An 18,128-nucleotide genomic window follows, 5' to 3' on the forward strand; every position below is an offset into this window, starting at 1 on the left:
TTTTTATAATTTTATATATTAGAATTTTTTTTTATTATAAATAGTCTTCCTTAACTATTACAGAGACATTTTTCAATCTATAAAGAGTTTCAATAAGATTTTTCGACCATTAACCTATCTTTTCTCTTATATTGTTTTAATCAAACGATATTGATTAAAACTTATAACGAAATTTAAATAGTCTTTTATCAAATTCCTTTGAAACTACGTGCTTGCTTGTTGGTGCTATTGACCATTTTGATATATTAGTTCATTAGACATGGTTACTTACTTGGATGGTATTGACCATTTGATATATTAGTTCTTTGGAGTGGCTTGCTTAGGTAGTTTAACATTTGATATATTAGTTCCTTTGGATGGCATGTTTACCAAGTATTAGTGACTATTTGATATATTAATTCTTTTAGGATAGTTTGCTTGTTTGGATGATACTGGACTTTAGTCTACCTTACTTCTTATTTTAAATATATTAGTTTCTTTAAATTGATTTATTTCTAATTTAATTTTTCATGTAGCTTGTTTATTTACTGCAATACTTAGAGTGAGTAGTATTTAGTTCAAATTGAAAAAACTAATCGAACTGAATTAATTTAAAAATTCAGTTTGATTTTTTATGTATTTTAATTCGGTTCGATTTTTAATTTTAAAAATTTTAATTATTTTGTTTCGGTTTAATTTTGATAAAAAAATTAAAAAAATTAAATCGATTAGTGATAATAATATATTATTTTTGATATTTAAACTAAAAAATATTATATTTAAATTAAAATAATTTCATAATTCTAATTTTTAAATTTCAAAACATATAAAACGATATAGCAGAAAACACATCAAAGCAAAAGGTTTTTAATACAACAATGAAAATCTAAGTGAAACAGAATACATTCAGCACTTTAAAATGGAGAAATTTACCATTAAATTTTTATATTTTTAGAAAATTTAATGGTTGATTTTTTTATTTTAAAAATATATTAAATTATTTTTAATATTTAAAAATATATTAATTAGTCAATTTATTAATTTTAATTGTTAAATTTTATAAAAAAATTTAAAATATCCTAATATAAAAGGACTAATTAATATAATTTTAAAAAGTTTAAAAAATTAACTAATGAATTTTTTATATTATAAAAATTAAATACTAATTTTACCATTAAAATATTATAGTTACTTATTAGCTTAGTGATGGTTTTATTTTCAAACGAATTCAAATGTTTGTCACTAAAATATTACTTTTTGTCATTTTTAAATACAAATTTTAAATTTTATTTTTAGTTATTTTTTTTGAAAATTTTGTTTTAGATTTTTAATAAAATATATTTATATAGAATTTAAATATTAAAATATTTCTTCAACTAATTGAATTTAAATATAATATAAATATAATTAATCCATAAAATTAAAGATTTTAAAACAAAAATAAAATAAAATAATTTTCTAATTATTGAATATCTTTAAGAGTATATATAGAGATGTCAATATTTCCCCTCTTTTCATATATATATAATTATAGTTAAAATATTTAAAATGGAGATTTCAAATTTTAATTAAGAAATTAGAATAATAAATGTTAATATTTTTAGGATATATAATTAATTAGGTAAACTGATTATTTACATAAATTTAATTAATATTTAAAAAGAATAAATAAATGACACAGACTATGATATATATATTAATTTAAAATTATTTTAAGAATTATAATTATAAAAAATTAAAATATTTGTATATAATATTAAAAATTTTGATTTAAAAATAATTAAATCTAAATTTTAAATTATTTTATTAGATTAATTACATTGAAAATTGATTATAATTATAACAAATTTAAAGTTTTAGCTTTATGATTTAAAATTAATTTAAAAGTTGGTTGCAATTTTAATAAAATTAAAATTTTTAATTATAATTGTAATTAAATAATTTTAAACTTTTAATTAGACAAATTATTTAATAGATCGCTTATCATGACAATAAATTTAAAAATTTTAATTTTATGATGTAAATTGAACATTTTAAATATAATAATAATTATGATTAAAAAAATAATAATAATAATTAAATATAAAATTTTGACTTTACCTAAACATTATAGATAGTAGTTTAAATTAAGTATAAATCGTTGAATGGAGCATGCATGCACTATTAATTTTTCTTCAAAAGGCGTGTGGACGTGATAAAGTCAATGTCGGTTATGTTGACTGAAAAATTAATATTTTAAAATGCTGCATTTTTGCCCATATTTTTTACTCTACATGCATTAATGCTCCAACTCTATTTTATACTTCTTTGATTTTATAATTTTTATTTTTTTATATATATTAAAAAAATATTTTTTTAATTTTTAATTATATTCATCTTAAAAAATATTAAATTTTTATTAAAAAATTAAAAAATATTTTGAGACAATTTTTATAAATAAAATAAAATAAAATAAAAATAAAAATTAAAAAAATATATTAAAAATAAAATAAATTTATAATAATAAATTTATATATTACTATAATTTTAAAAATAATAATAATTTTAAAATAATAAATAAATAAAAATTATAAAATAGGCAAAATAGTCCATATAAATTAAATTTAAAAAAAATCAATGAATGGAGCATACCCTATTACTATTTTTTCTTTTTTTATCAAAACGCGTGTGGACGGGACAAAGTCGGTGTTTGCTACGTTGACCGGTCAAAATATTTTAAAACGCTACATTTTGCCCGTATTTTCTTATCGACAGTCATGAATGCTATGGCTATACTTTATGATTTTTCCTAACAGAAGCGTTGTCTTATTAAAAGCAAAACTAAACATGTACAGAAGATGAATGAATGAGAGCATTCAGTATTCACATTGAGAATGTCTACCCACACCTCAGTGCATGGGCGTATCCATTATTTAATTTTAGAGCAGGTAAATAATTTATTCGAAATTAAGGGTTAAAATATTTATTAATTTGTCAAATTTAACAAATAAATATTAATATTAAACTATAATAATTGATAATTTAATAAACTAACGAGAGCAAAATTTTATTTTTAAAAAAGTGTAATGATAAAAAATTATATTTTTATCTATTTATTATTATTATTTTAAAATTATTATTAATTTTTTTATACTATAATAATATATAATTTAATTATTATAATTCTATTTAATTTTATTTTATTTTTAATAAATTTTTTAGTTTTTTTAATAATTAATAAATTTTAATATTTTTAAGATGAATATAATTAAAAAATTATTTTTTTAATATGTAAAAAAATAGAAAAAATAAAAACTCGAGTATATATGATTTGAAAAAGTTGACCTCCAAGTAATTACGGTTCCCATTAATGCAACTCCTTGATTTGCTGGCAAAGGATGCATGCCTAGGTTTACGTGATAAGCCATCACTTCCCAGGCTGTATAAACTCTTTCATTTTATCCCGACTCTATAAATGTCTTCACATTTCTTCTGCATAAATCAATGACCGAGTGGACTATTTTTTACAAAAAAAATTAATTTTTTTTATTTTTAAAATATAATTTAATTAATAAATTTAACCTTTTACTTTTAAAATCTAATAATTCATTTTCTAAAATTTAATTTTATCAAAATTAAATATACTTCTATAAAAAAAACTATTAATAGCATAAAAATGATGAAATTATATTTTTTAAAATTCAATATTTTAATTTTTAAAATTTAATTTTATCAAATTTAAATGTGTCTTTTTCAATAATTAACTTATTTGTAGTCGCTTGATTCTCCCCCTTCACACTATTGTTACTCGATGATGTCCCTATACCATCCACCATTATTGCTTTGTCGTTCATTGCTCGTTGTTTACATCATTGCTATTAACTCCGTCTTCCACTCAAGTTGCTGCTTCCACTCGTGATGGTGATGAGAGCTTTTTCAAGGTTTTAATGAAGGCAATAAGCGGCGATGACGAGGCTTCACAGCTTCGATGAAGGTAGCAAGAGGACGAGGCTTTGCGGCTTTAACTAAGGTAGCAAGATGAGTGCTTTTTCGAGCGGCAATGACAAAAGCAGCAACGATAATGAGGAATTCTTATTGTGGCTATGATGAAGGCAATGAAAACAACAACTGGTACTTCTTCTTCAATAGTGGCAATGAGCTGGCGATGATTATGGGAGAAGGGAGGAGGTGATTTGAGGGATGGATGAAAAAGAATAGAGAGAAGAGAAAGAACAAAAGGGAAAAAGATGATAACGGTTATTTTTCAGATTATATATTTTTTTTCTTTGACTAGATTTATATTATTGATTCAATAGAAATTTTTTAATAGAAAGATTTTGAATTTAGATGAAATCAAACGTGTATTAAAATTTTAAAATAGAAAAAAGATTTTAAATTTAGATGAAATCGATCAAACGTGTATTAAATTTTTAAAATAGAGAAATAAATTTATCGAGTATTAAAGTATTAAATTTTAAAAATAGAAAAATAAATATGTTAATTATCCTGTATTTCGAAAAAAAAAATAAATTTTTTTAATTCATAATATTATTATGGAAAATTACTATGAAATCTATAAAATTTTTAAAAATTTATTAATTTATATTTATTTAAAATATTATCCATGTGTTTTCATTATTCATTTTATTTCAGTTTTAATAAAATAAAATAAATATCATAAATATTTAAAATTCTAAAAATTAAATAATATATTTAAGTAATTAAATAATAAATATATTTAAAATAGTTAATAATTTTTTAATAAAAAAATTAAAAAAAAAATAAATTTTATAAAATATAAAAATATTTTAATCGAATACAAACAAATTAATGAATTTTTAGGATACTTGCATAATAATTTATTGTATTATGAAAACATCTGCACAATTCATAAATTAGGCTCCATTAAATCCAATCAGAAAATAATAAAAGCCTAATCTAAAGTCTAAAATATTAAAAAAAGAAAAAACATAAAAAAATAATAATATTAAGAAGGAGGTTGGATGGTTCAGACCAAATAAGGAAACTAGCTAGAATGATATGTAATTAAAATTTTGAAAAAAGTTTTTATCATCAAGTCAAATCCCAGATTGCCATGGCACATGCAAAACTCTAATTTTTACAAGTGATATACCCGCTCTTTATGGACAGTATGACACGACTGCATGACTAAAGTTGAAAAAAAAATATTTTTAATTTTAAATAATCAACTAAACATAAATTTTAAAAAAATATATAAAAAATATAAAGTAATTTTATTATTATTTATTTTAAAATTTATAATTTAATTTTATATCATAATGATACTTCATAAAATTATGATATTATATAAATTTTAAAATTTATATTAATATGACATGGAGTGAATAATTTTAAAGTATATAATAAATTTAGACCGGATTTAATTTTTAATATCGATATACAATAAAAACTCATAATAATTTTTTGAAAAAAAAATTTTATAACCCATGATTTTTAAAATTTTGAAAAGAGACGTAGATCTACCGTAAAATTCGATATGAAAATTTTATATTTTAGAGTTAATTTTATATTTTAATTATTTTTTAAATAGTAATTTTACATATAAGGTGTTATTTTTATTATAAATATCCTTTCTTACATATTATAAACTCACTTTTTAATGGAATTTCAATAAAATTGTTTATCTCTCGATCTATTTTTTCTTTTATATCATTTTATTCAAACGATATTGATTAAAATTTTTGACGGATTGTCATTAGTTTTTTATGATAAGGTTATTTCAATTCTGAATGTGAATGCTGCAATATTAATTTTGAAAATTACAAAGAAAAATAATATATATTTACTTGAATTAAATTATTTAGTTCAATTTTGTCATAAGAAGGGGTATATTTTCTTAAATTTGTGTTCATCAATATCGCCCTTAATTTATTATTGGTTTTATTTTTTGACTCTTACTTTGCCTTTGATTTTATTTTTTAATACAAGTATGAGCTTCTCGTTGACATTAATTTTATGCATATATAGCTTGAGTTTTTTTTTTTTAAATTGTTTTTTAATTACCAATGGATAAAGTATAAGATATGAGAAAATAATTTGTCAAGACATGAAGTTACAAAGACAATGGTGTTATAAATTATTGAGTAGTTGAGATTGTTGGGATTTGGCCATATTATACAAGATAAATTGGACAGTACTGCACGATTGCATGACTAAGGTTAAAAAATTATTTTTAGCTTAAATAATTAAATGGGACATAAATTTTGGATGTGGTTTATGCAATATCAATTTTGAAAATTAGAGCAATATATGTATACTGAGATTTTATAGGTCATTAGATATGGAAATTTGAATTGTGATTTAATTTATCGAGTGATGAATTAATTATGATTGGTTCGATTAATGGAGAAGTGCGGAAGAAATACCTTTTGAATTAGATTAATGATATATATATATATATTGGTTGATATTTTGACATTCCTTATATTGTGTTCATCGAATTAAATTGAATATTCTATTGCAGTGCAGAAATATCAGACAGTTCATTAAAGGTGAGAAGTTAACTAATAAATACAGAGTAAGTTAATCCATATCCTATTTATCATATAGCAGTCTATTTTACTGCATGCGCATTTATGATTCTGATGGTATACCGAAGAGATGACTAACATATTGGAGGTCTGTACTTTACCCTGATGTCATCAAGTCATGTCCGGCTCACTCAATTTATATAAAGTTGAGTTTATTTTGATAACTGAGATCGGTAGTACCCACATTTAATGTCTCCTTAATAGTATCATTTTAAAGAGATTTATTGGTCCGCTTCAAATTTTGGAAGAGTGAAGGATATTGATAATTTGATTCTCCTTCTTAATAAATCAGATTTTTTTACTGTTCAATCGGATAAAATAAAAAGATTTGTATTATCCTTCTGAATTTTATATATACGTACTATAATTTTAATGAAAATTATTTTTTATACGTTATCATATATATATATATAATTGAATTAAATTATTTATCAAAAAAATAATATTTAATTTGTACGTTAAGTTTATGAAATTTTATAAGATTTTTAATTTTAAAAATATTTGATAAACATCTAAATTATTTAAAAATAAAATTAAAATGAACTCACAATCTCAATCAGCAGCTGGTATAAATATTTTATAACACTTCTATACTAATATAAATTTAAATTAAACTTTTTTTTATAATTATTCTTATTATTAAATTATCAATTATTATTAATGAAATTAAGCGATAATTTATATCTTGCGGATATATATATATAAGCTCATCTATATAACTTTATAGGAAAATTGAAATTTTAGATTCATATTAGCCAATTGCAACATTGAAGAATATAGTATTGAGTTGATAATTCAAAAAATAAAAAATTTCTCATAGAATATCTATTGCAAAAAGTTGTCGATTTGATTTCAAACTAAACAAAATTAAAATAATTAAAAAAATCAAATTAATAAATAAGCTTAATCAAACTAAAATGATTAATATATTTAATTAATTAATTATTATTATTTTTATTAAGATAAGAGTTGGATATGATAACATCAGTTGTGGCTAGGGGTGAGCAGTATTCCGTTCAAATCGAAAAAATCGATCGAACCGAATCGATTTGAAAATTTAGTTCGGTTTTTAATTTTAGAATTTTCGGTTATTTCGGTTCGGTTCGGTTTTGATAAGAAAAAAATCGAAATAACCGAACCGAACCGATTAGTGATAATAATATATTTTTTCAATAGAGAAATTAAATCATATTAATATTAAAATATTTTAATTAAATTTTAAAATATTAAAAATAAAATGTAAAAAATAAAAAAATTATTAAAAATTGAAACCGATCAAACCAAACCGAATCGAACCGAATCAGATCGGTTTGATTCGATTCGATTTCTGATCAAAATCAGTTCGATTCAATTTTCATAAACACTAAAATTTTGGTTTTTGATTTATTCAATTCGGTTCGATTTTGAACCGAACCGACCGAATGCTCACCCCCTAGTTGTGGCACTGAATAATGGCGAAGGGGATGTGCCGCCATCTGTCCCATCCTTGATCTCGCCATTGAAGGATTGGAAAGTTAAGATCACACATTTGTATAAGGAAGTAAATTCCCAAAAATATTAATTGAAGAACTAAAGTAAATTAATTTAAAACTAAATACAAAATAGGCTGTTACTGGGGCCGATATATTTGTCAAAATTAATTCTGTAAATTTAATTTTTGAAATAATTTTTTTAAAAAAAAATTACTATCAAATTTTTAAATTTTTTAAAAATTCATTACTTCACATTTATTTTAAAATTGTTCAATTTAATTTTTTTTTATATTTTATAAAATTAAACCGTTTAATATTCCCATGAAAAGTTAAACAATACAAATATTTAAAGTGAATAATAAATTTTTAATAGAGGAATTAAAAAAATTTAATTGATTAAAATAAAATATATTTTTAATCGAGTAATTTTGAAATATGTACAAATTAATGAATTTTCACAAAATTGAAGTATTTTACAGTAATTTTCCTTTTTTAATTACTAATATTATATTTCTATTCGGTCGACCGGTAGTTCTCCTTGCTGTAGAAAAGGCGCAACGGCTGATCACTTGCAATTAGGGATGTAAACGGATAGTATATCCGTAAAAATTAAACTACCCGAATTCAAATTCAATTTATATTAGTAATATCTCAATTCGTTCTGAATCTGATTAAAAATTAATTTAAACTATCCGAATCCGTCCCAAACTCGATTATTATTATTTGGATAAAATTCCAACCCGTTTAATCTTATATATTTTAATTAATAATTTATATAAAAAATATTTTTCATTAATAATTTTCATTTAAAAAGTTTAATATTTTTAAAGAATATTTAAATTTAAATTTTTAAATAAAAATATATAAAATAATTTATAAATATTATTATAAAATATATTTTTTATATTAAATTAATTATTTATATAAACGGGTTCGGATAATGGGTACCTGTACATAAAATCTGAATTCAATCCGAATCCGCAATGAGTATTATTTTTAAAACTCGAACCCGTTTCAAATCCAATTATAACTATCTAAATCTATTTTATTAAGGTTCGGTCGGATCGAGTATCCGAAAATACCCTATCCGATGACATCCATATTTATTATATCCAATATTATATCCATTTGTGAGATCAAAGCGTTTTTTTATATTAGGGTTTTGTTTTCCTATATAAGTTGAGCTGGGGTTGGCAGCTTTACAGCACCAGTTTCTCTCACAACTAGATATATCATTAATGGAGTCCATCTTCAGTTTCCTTGTTTCCTCAAGCTTCTTATCCCTTGCAGTCATTCTATGCCTAAAGTGGAAAATTTTGGGAAATAGAACCAAGAACCTCCCTCCAGGACCTCCTGGTTGGCCAATTTTTGGCAATATTTTCGATCTTGGAACTGAGCCACACCGAGTTCTATATGAGCTTAAGTTGAAGTATGGACCTGTTCTTTGGCTGAGACTAGGTTTTAGGGACACGATGGTGATACAGTCAGCCAAGGCTGCAGCAGAGCTATTCAAGAATCACGACGCCAACTTCTGTGACCGCAAGCCTCTTGAGGTGTTAACATCTCATAACTTTAGTGATGGGTCACTTGCTGTCGGTCGGTTCAGTCCCTACTGGCTTATGGTTAGGCGGATTTGCACGACAGAAATGATGACCAATAAGCGAATCAGTGAAAAAGCTACAATTCGCCAAAAATGCATCCTCCAGATGATAAGGTTACCTTATTTCACACATACACATATATTATATTATATTTTTTATGTCAGCTATAGTCTTACAGATTTGGATTTGCCAGAGCTTGTTAGCCCTTCTGTTTACTTTAAATATAAACTTTTTATAAACTCGTTTTTATCCATTAAGTGCTGATTTGGGTAGCTCAATCATGAAGGGTTTTTAATCAAACTTGAACTTAGATCTAAGTGCAAAGTAGGACGTGAATTCCATCATTCGTTAATGTTTTAGTTCTTGTTCAATTAATTTATGTTGTAAGAATTCATATATATGCAGGAGCATTGAAAATGATTCAGCAGCAGCAAAAGCAAGAGGAGAGTCAGGGATGGTGAATTTAACTCACTATCTCTTCCTAATGTCAATAAACATAGTTGCTAATATCATGCTCTCAAGAGACCTTTTCGATTCTCAGTGCAAAGTAGGACGTGAATTTTTCCATGTCATGGACAAGCTTATAGTGTGGGCAGGAAAGCCAAACATTGCAGATTATTTACCATTTTTGAAATGGTTAGATCCACAGGGGTTGAAGAAGAAAACTTCAAAAGATATGGGACGAGCTTTGGAGATTGTTGAAGGGTTTGTCAAAGAAAGGATTCAAGAAAAACTAGGGAATGAGGAGAAGCACAAGAAGGATTTCCTAGACACGTTATTGGAATATGAAGGTGATGGTAAAAATTGGAATGGCAAGATCCCATATGAAAACATCATTATACTCATATTGGTAAGTACATAATTACATTACATAGTTTTTTTTTTTTTTTTTTTGGGTATAATTGAATTCGACTAGAGTTTAAACTCTTAATCTTACAGATTACTGTAGTATCAACGAGCTTAACTAACTAATTATTGTTGGTTGTGTTCGATGTTGAAGGAAATGTTTTTTGGTGGGTCAGAGACTACAAGTGCAGGAATCGAATGGGCCATGGCAGAGTTGCTTCGCCACCCTGAAGCAATGAGAAAGGTCAAAGAAGAACTTAATGAAGTTGTTGGAGAAAGAAGAATCGTTGAAGAGAGTGACATAGAGAAACTACCGTATTTGCAAGCTGCAGTAAAGGAAGCATTTCGGTTACATCCTCCAGTTCCTTTGCTTGTTCCAAGAAACACAATGCAAGATACAGATTTCATGGGATATCACATTCCAAAAGATACACAAGTTTTGGTGAGTGCATGGGCAATGGGAAGAGACCCAGATTCTTGGGAAGATCCCTTGAGCTTTAAGCCTGAGAGATTTTTAGGTTCAAACATTGACTACAAGGGGCAGAATTATGAACTAATTCCGTTTGGATCAGGGAGGAGGATTTGCGTAGGTGTGTTGCTGGCTCAACGAGTAGTTGTTCTTAGTCTGGCAGCTTTGATTCATTGTTTTGATTGGGAATTTGACAAGGACACAACTCCTGAGACCTTAGATATGAGAGAACTTGTTGGGATAGTTGTGAGAAAACTTGTAACTTTGAATTTGATACCCAAGAGACGTCCCACGGTGATGGCTGCCTAAAGACTATGAAATCAGCACTACCCATGTAACAAAATCTTAAATTTCAATTTCATTTTGCTTTTTGAAAAATCAGCCTGTAGATCAGGTGGCTTTGCTTATTTTCCTTTGATAACTCTCTTTGCAACTCTGCAATATGCAGATTTTTTTTTCTCATCTTATTTTTTAGTCAATAATAGGTTTTACTATTGCCAAAGCACAATAAATCAAATCAACACTTTACAAAAACCAATTCACAGTCCGTACCAGACCAGCTTCAATACAAGCAAATCAAAAAATAAAAAATTGGGATTTTCAGGTGTGGATATTTGATCAACCAATCAAATGAAGAGAGTTGTTAATGTAAATCAACCAATCCGATCTAATTGAATTGGGTTGGCTTGACTGGTTTTATTCACATTCTGAACAGTGACTGCGACACATAGTAGGCCCATAAACACAATCTTTGCAATCTGCTCGTATTGGTATTGCATATTGAAGAATTTTCAGAAAACTGAGTTATTTTTTGGAATAGAAAAAATTCAATGAACTATAACAAATACTTAAAAACACAAGAAAAATTATTCAAACATTCAATATCAGCCATTACGTGCTAGGAGGGAAGATCTCAAGGAGAAAGTCCATCTGTTATGGGCAAGTTTGCTAAACATAGGCTTCAGTCAGTTTAGGTTAGTTGACGACAACACACATCCTGCAGCCCCGCTGGTCCAATCGCATAGCTCGCCTCCCCCTGGTCCAGTCACGCAACACACATCCAGTGGTTCCATTCTCTACATTGCGTATTGATTTTCTTATAAAGCTAGCAGAAGTCATGCTATAATTTATTCCCTTCTCTTTTTAATCTTGATAACTACTTGAAATTGATGCATAATCGTGTTCTAATTGATTTTTTTCTCTTTTCCGAGTGGCTTTCCTCTTGGGTTACATTTTATTCATTGAGTGGAGTTTCAAACTGATTCAAGGTTTTACTTACTATTGTTTGGTTGATTCTTGTAATTTCATGCTGAAATGCAGTGATTCACGGAGAATATTGTGGACATGATGAAGCAGGAGAAGCTTTATGCATCTCAAGGAAGGCTCATCATTTTATCACAAATGGATTCTTCTCTCCTTGTTATATTTTTTAGAGGCCATCAAAGACATGAAATTCACAATATTGTTCTCTCATACATGGTGCAGTCATTATACAGAGATTGTGGAATACTTTATAACATGTACAAGGATGAAGCAACCCGCAGATTGTCTTGAGGAAATGGAAAAAAGAAAAACTAAGGATTTATAAGATTAAGTTGTGATGGTTTGCAAAAGTGCATGTCTTTATTTCAAGTGAAGCTTGTTTTTTTATGCTTTTGCAACTCCTTAGTTATGATATTTGCATTTTGTGGGCAGCATACTTGTATCTTATGATTTTTTAGCAATATTTTTTTAAACATGTATAAACATTAAATTAAAGCAATTTCAGGTAGCTTTTGATATGAACTTCAGCTTGGAGCTTCTTTGTTAGCACAAAAAGACTATTTGCTGGTGATTATATTTATATTCTATTCAAAAGGTTTACACAATATAGTCAGCTTGTTATTGTTTTTAGCTGTAATATTCTGATTTGATGTGGAGATAATTAGTCGGCACTCTCTTCATCAGTCATATCCAGTGGCAACATGCTTATTGGAATTCTTGCTGCTGCTGCTGCTACTATGCCATTTACTGTATTTTACTATCCAAGGTATTGATTTATCTTAATTTATCTTATTAATGAATATAATAATAGCTAGGTACTTTAAAACTCTGTTCACTGTTTAATTCTATCAAGAATTTTGGTAGACATAGTGACTCAATGTTATAGTGAGTTACAAAACTTATATATTTTATTCACTTCTTATATTTGGTCCTTTACTTTCTGCTTCTGCAGGCTTGGGGAGATTCACACCTTGAGAGAACATGTGCAGTCCTACAGAATCTGCAGGTTGAATGCACCTGAAAAAACATGTTTCAATTGTATTATTTTACAATTTTCCATGAATTTATTTTGAATTTTTAAAAGTTACTTTATAATTTTCTACAATATAAACTTCTACATATTAAGAAATGCTCTGTCCTTTTGTATTAAATTTTTAGGCATTCTTTTTGAATTTATATGGCTTTTAAAAGTATTTATTTTTTAGGAAAAGATGAATGGTTGGAAAATAAAGTTAAATAAATGCTTATGTTCAGACAACTTGTATACTTCTTCTATCACAAGTTAATAAAATTATTATGCAGGATATTTATTATTAATATTTTTAGTTTATCAGTAATAAATTGTATTGGTTGTCTCTGTAGGAGTAGTTAAAAAGGAAAAATGCATATAGCCGATAATTTTAAAAAGGGAAATAAAAAAATTGCTAATAAAACATTGGATCGATATCTTTTAAAAAAGTCAGTATCGTTGCAATAACTATTAAAATTAACAGCAAATATTTTATAATGATATTAGTTTTACTATTATAAAACTTAATATGTTTTAATAGCTTATAATTTGATAGTAGTTAGTCAAAATTATTAGTAATTTTTTTTTTAATTTATTCTCTAAATTTCTAAATGTTAATATTTAATTGAGTTAAAATACTAAATACTATTATTTTTGAAATTATTATTCAATAATTTATTTATTATCTCTAAATATAAAATAGATATTCGGCTTACCCATTTTAGAACTAAATTTATCTTAAATAAATTTAAAGGGTTTTTTTTATTTATTTAAAATATTTTGTTTTAAAATAATTCATTGAATACAATTATTTATTATAAATAATTTTATATAAAAAATATCATTTTTTTTACATAATATGACATAAAATTATGCAATATCAAAATAGTATTCAAACCATCATTTTCAAAAAAAATACATTGGATTCAATGACACGTTGGAATTTTTTCAGATGGATATTGGGAAAATTAAAAAAAAAAAAAAACAAAAATTGGACAAAGGAAAATATTAAAAAAAAAGTCTTGAGATGATAATAATTGATCACATTAGATTAATTAAATAATATTATCTTGATGTTCTTATTACATTGAGACAGGCAATTGATCATATGAGACAGAAATTGCAGGACCATTGTCGTATACATTGTCAAAAAAAATAAAAAAAATAAAAAAAAAAAAACCAATGCAAATGCACTTGTAGGCAAACAATTGATAGATTTTTCTCATGGCCTTTGTTATTCGTAAGCAAGAAGTTCCAGTAGATGACAATATTTTAATAGTGTTTGTAGGCTAAACAACCATGAAGAATCAAATCATAGAACATACATCATATACACGAGGAGATGGTTCAGCTGTGTTTTTATGGCAGAATGCTAGTGGAAAAGGGTAGCAATTTGATGAAGTGGAAACCTTGTTTAAAAAGTACTTAAAGGAGAGCTGTTGACACTTACTTACCAGAAGTTTCTTGAGAGACTTCGTTTGTGAAGTAAGATGAGAGATCTACTTGCAGGTAATCATACTTGTTCATGAATGCATGTGTCTGGCATTGCAAGTGAAAGCATTAAGAAAAAAATCAAATATAGAAATTGGTGATCAGAAGAAATTATGGGATTTCTGTTCGACGTTGAGGAGAAAAAAAATTAAGAATTTCACATACATACCAAAAGTTCAGATGTTGACCGTCTCTTTTTTGGATCCTTCTGCAAACTGAAAAAGACATTAGCATCCCATGGGAGGATTAGTGACCTCATAATTCATATTTTTTGTAAGACAAAAGAAAATTACCAATCCAATCTTTGTTATTGTAGTTTTGAGTAGACGAGTGTACAAGAAATATTATTTCATCAAAAGAAAACAAAGACAGAAATGAGATGCAAAAAACCTTATTATATCAAATATTCCAAATATAGATAAAATATTTTCCATTAGATTGCTTGACACTGATAAGAATTAATCAACATGAACATATTTCTAAATTATACTGTGCACTCAATTCATGTACTCTTACTCATAAGAACTGGATTATATATTCATAATTTAAGAAAAACTGATTTTTGTGAGTAAAGGTACATGTCACGTGTTACCCAGATGCACTGTATAATTTTTCAATATCCTAAAGTATGGACTTGTCAATGTCATATTGAAAGCCACGAATCACTCTTATAACTAAAGACAGCAAAACTGATATAGAACATGTCTTTCGTTAGCACCACACAATTAAACCTTACCATGAAGATATGAATGAGCAAAACTCGGAGGAAAATTGATCAGAAGGTGCACAAGGTTCAGGTTGCTCAACAATAGCTTCCATAAGTTCAAAAAGGTTAGCCCAGACTTCACCCTGGTCCGGAGAGGAATATGGGAATTGACCAGTTGCACACTCCAGCATTACTATTCCCATGCTCCAAATGTCACTTTTGTAGTCGTGCGATCCTTCACTAATTTCACTGCTAATTCTCTCAGGCTACAAAGCACAATTGCACATGATCAAGTTTTAAATACAAGCAGAATAATGGGTAACCTATGAACTTTGCAGCCAGGGAAAGAGGAAAAATTCTTGCAAGGAAGAAAAAGAAATTAGACATTGCCACAGGTACAATTAAGGAAAATAATACAATTAAATACCCACAGACATGTAGTGGTATGTGCCAACATAAGTATTTGCCTGTCCAGAGGTGCTTGCCATTATTGCACTCACACCAAAGTCAGCAATCTTAACTTCTCCTTTATGATTTATCAATATATTTGAAGGTTTCAAGTCCCTATGAATAATATGTTTTTCATGATGAAGATACGATAAACCCTGGAGCACCTGCAGCAATATTTTTCATTTTAAATATTAAGAAAAATGATAGGGCACAATAAATCTTTATCTACTATAAATAACTGAAGTTCATGGGTCTTATGAGTTTTCAAATTTTTCACCTGCTTACAGATGGCAGCAAGATATGGTTCTGCAATTCTTGTATTTCTTTTCAGAAACTCTGCCAAAGATCCACCATCCATATACTCTAATACAGTTGAAATGTCACCATTGTTATAGAATGAATCGTAAAACTTGACCACATATGGACATTGTGAGGTTAGATTAATTCTTAATTCCCTGGCAATTGCTTTCCTTGCCTTTTCCTCAATCCTCAGCTGTATGACCTAAATCAAACAAGAATCACAAAATTCATGATAGAAAGCATCAGTATAACTCGTTGGAAGATTGAGTAAATGGAAAGCTGGATTTTAGCTTTCACCATGACATTGCAGAAGCTTAATATTTAACATAACAAAAGAGATAAGCCAGAGAGGAAAGAAACTCAAATTATTATTCCTGAAAACAGAGGACATACAAACAGAAACAGAGTTTTTTCTTTCCTCCTCATTTTTCTAAGGAGTGAAGCCAATAAAAATACGTGCTCGTTATGTATGGAGATAGTTGAAAGTTTTCTTTTTGGTTCAAGTATTACCCATCTCATGCACAATCAATGGCTGGAAGTGTTCATAATTTCTATTGAGATTTAATCGATTGATTGCATTATATTATATTACGGTATACCAAACGTATCACAAGAAAAGAAAAATAAGTCCAGAACAGATCATACCTTTAATGCGAAAAACTGTTCAGTCCACTTATGTCGCACCAGTTGCACAATTCCACTACTTCCCTTCCCAATGACCTTAATGGCTTCTAAATCAGCTAAAGACAATTGGTGGTCTGATGGCTTTATAGGGGCTGCCTGAATACAGGAGATACAATCTTACATTTTTTTAATATTAATTCTTGCTTTCTAGTAACACTGTTTTGGGAGGAAGTTTTAGAGGTAAAGTAAGGTTTTTCAAAATAGTGTTCATATATAGAAGGAGGATTTTTCAAGAAAGGTAAGTTCGAAACCCACCAAAAATCTCACTTATTTAGTCATCAATTTGGAGAGTTGGAGAAGTTTTGATACTTTTTTTTTTTTTGGAAAAAATTACCTAGATGGGTCTACAAGGACCTGGATTCTATGTGAATCCCACTTTCATTTTATGGTCCACCAGACAAAAAATTCCCTTTTTCACTTCATCCAAACACACTGTGAATTGGCCTATTTTTGCAATTAAGAGAACTCTTTCAAGAGTTGGTATATAAACAATGAAAGAAATACATTAAGATTATAGAATAAGATATTTCAAATTAAATTAAACAGTTTGTTATGATGCACAATGTAAAGTTACTAATTAAACTAGTTCAACATATTCAAGAAATGTTGAACCTCTCTCCCCAGACAAAAAACGAATTCATGGTCACAAATCATATCTTTCTTTACTTACAACGGTATGTCAACAAATCAGTGGCGAAGTCCTCATAAGAGAAAAAAAAAGATATAAATTATCTGACAGTCTTACAGCTTTAGTTTCGGTTTGCGAGACAATTCGAATTCCGTCACGATTCACGCGCAGATCACCATCGACAAACGTACCGCTTTCGGTTCTGCCCCCGATCCGGCACCAGAAATCAGTAAAACTGCAATAAAAATTGATATATTTTTACAAAGAGCGAATGAGAAGAGAGTTGCAGGCTTACAGGAAGTCGGCGATGGAAACTCCATGAGGAGAGGAAGGGAGAGAGAGCTGGAGGTCGGCTTTACGGCCGTTTAAGGCAGCACCTTTGCCGTTCGTCTTCATTACAATTGGTCAAGTCTGAAGAGTGTGGAACAGAATTGCAAATCCTTGGAAGGAGATAACGGAAATAGTTAACTTCACTATCTCTAAAAACTAAAAGGTCAACCGGTCAGCGAAAACATAAATTGTATACTAACTTTCCCGTTTATCTTTTTTCATTACTTTCTGGCGCCATTCTCCCCGTCGTGGACGTTCGTCTGGGTCCCTTCAAAAAAGAAGTTAGTTACATTAAATTCTTGGAAAATTACAATTATATCCATGGGGTTTCGGCATTAATAATGAAATG

General features: G+C 27.2%; 2 protein-coding genes across 3 annotated transcripts; one reads left to right on the plus strand and one right to left on the minus strand.

The window, feature by feature from the left end:
- Nucleotides 1-9,205: 9,205 nt before the first annotated feature.
- Nucleotides 9,206-11,298, plus strand: LOC110625344 (iridoid oxidase). The gene is made up of 3 exons (XM_021770963.2): nt 9,206-9,716; nt 10,009-10,453; nt 10,604-11,298. Exons 1-3 carry the CDS (start codon nt 9,241-9,243, stop codon nt 11,225-11,227), a joined length of 1,545 nt encoding a protein of 514 aa, XP_021626655.1. The 5' UTR covers nt 9,206-9,240; the 3' UTR covers nt 11,228-11,298.
- A 2,921-nt stretch (nt 11,299-14,219) lies between these two features.
- Nucleotides 14,220-17,970, minus strand: LOC110624467 (mitogen-activated protein kinase kinase 2). 2 transcript variants are annotated; one of them, XM_021769632.2, is made up of 8 exons: nt 17,745-17,968; nt 17,567-17,651; nt 16,783-16,917; nt 16,115-16,339; nt 15,819-16,001; nt 15,418-15,653; nt 14,851-14,896; nt 14,220-14,729 (listed from the first exon to the last, which is right to left on the minus strand). In XM_021769632.2, the coding sequence occupies exons 1-8, from the start codon at nt 17,843-17,845 to the stop codon at nt 14,637-14,639; spliced, it is 1,104 nt and encodes a 367-aa protein (XP_021625324.1). In that variant the 5' UTR covers nt 17,846-17,968; the 3' UTR covers nt 14,220-14,636. The 2 variants fall into 2 exon arrangements, with proteins under 2 accessions (XP_021625324.1, XP_021625326.1); XM_021769634.2 differs by lacking the exon at nt 16,783-16,917 and having other exon boundaries at nt 17,745-17,970.
- Between the last annotated feature and the right edge of the window lie 158 nt (nt 17,971-18,128).

The sequence above is a fragment of the Manihot esculenta genome, chromosome 10, assembly GCF_001659605.2.
Source record: "Manihot esculenta cultivar AM560-2 chromosome 10, M.esculenta_v8, whole genome shotgun sequence".
Lineage (NCBI taxonomy): Eukaryota > Viridiplantae > Streptophyta > Magnoliopsida > Malpighiales > Euphorbiaceae > Manihot > Manihot esculenta.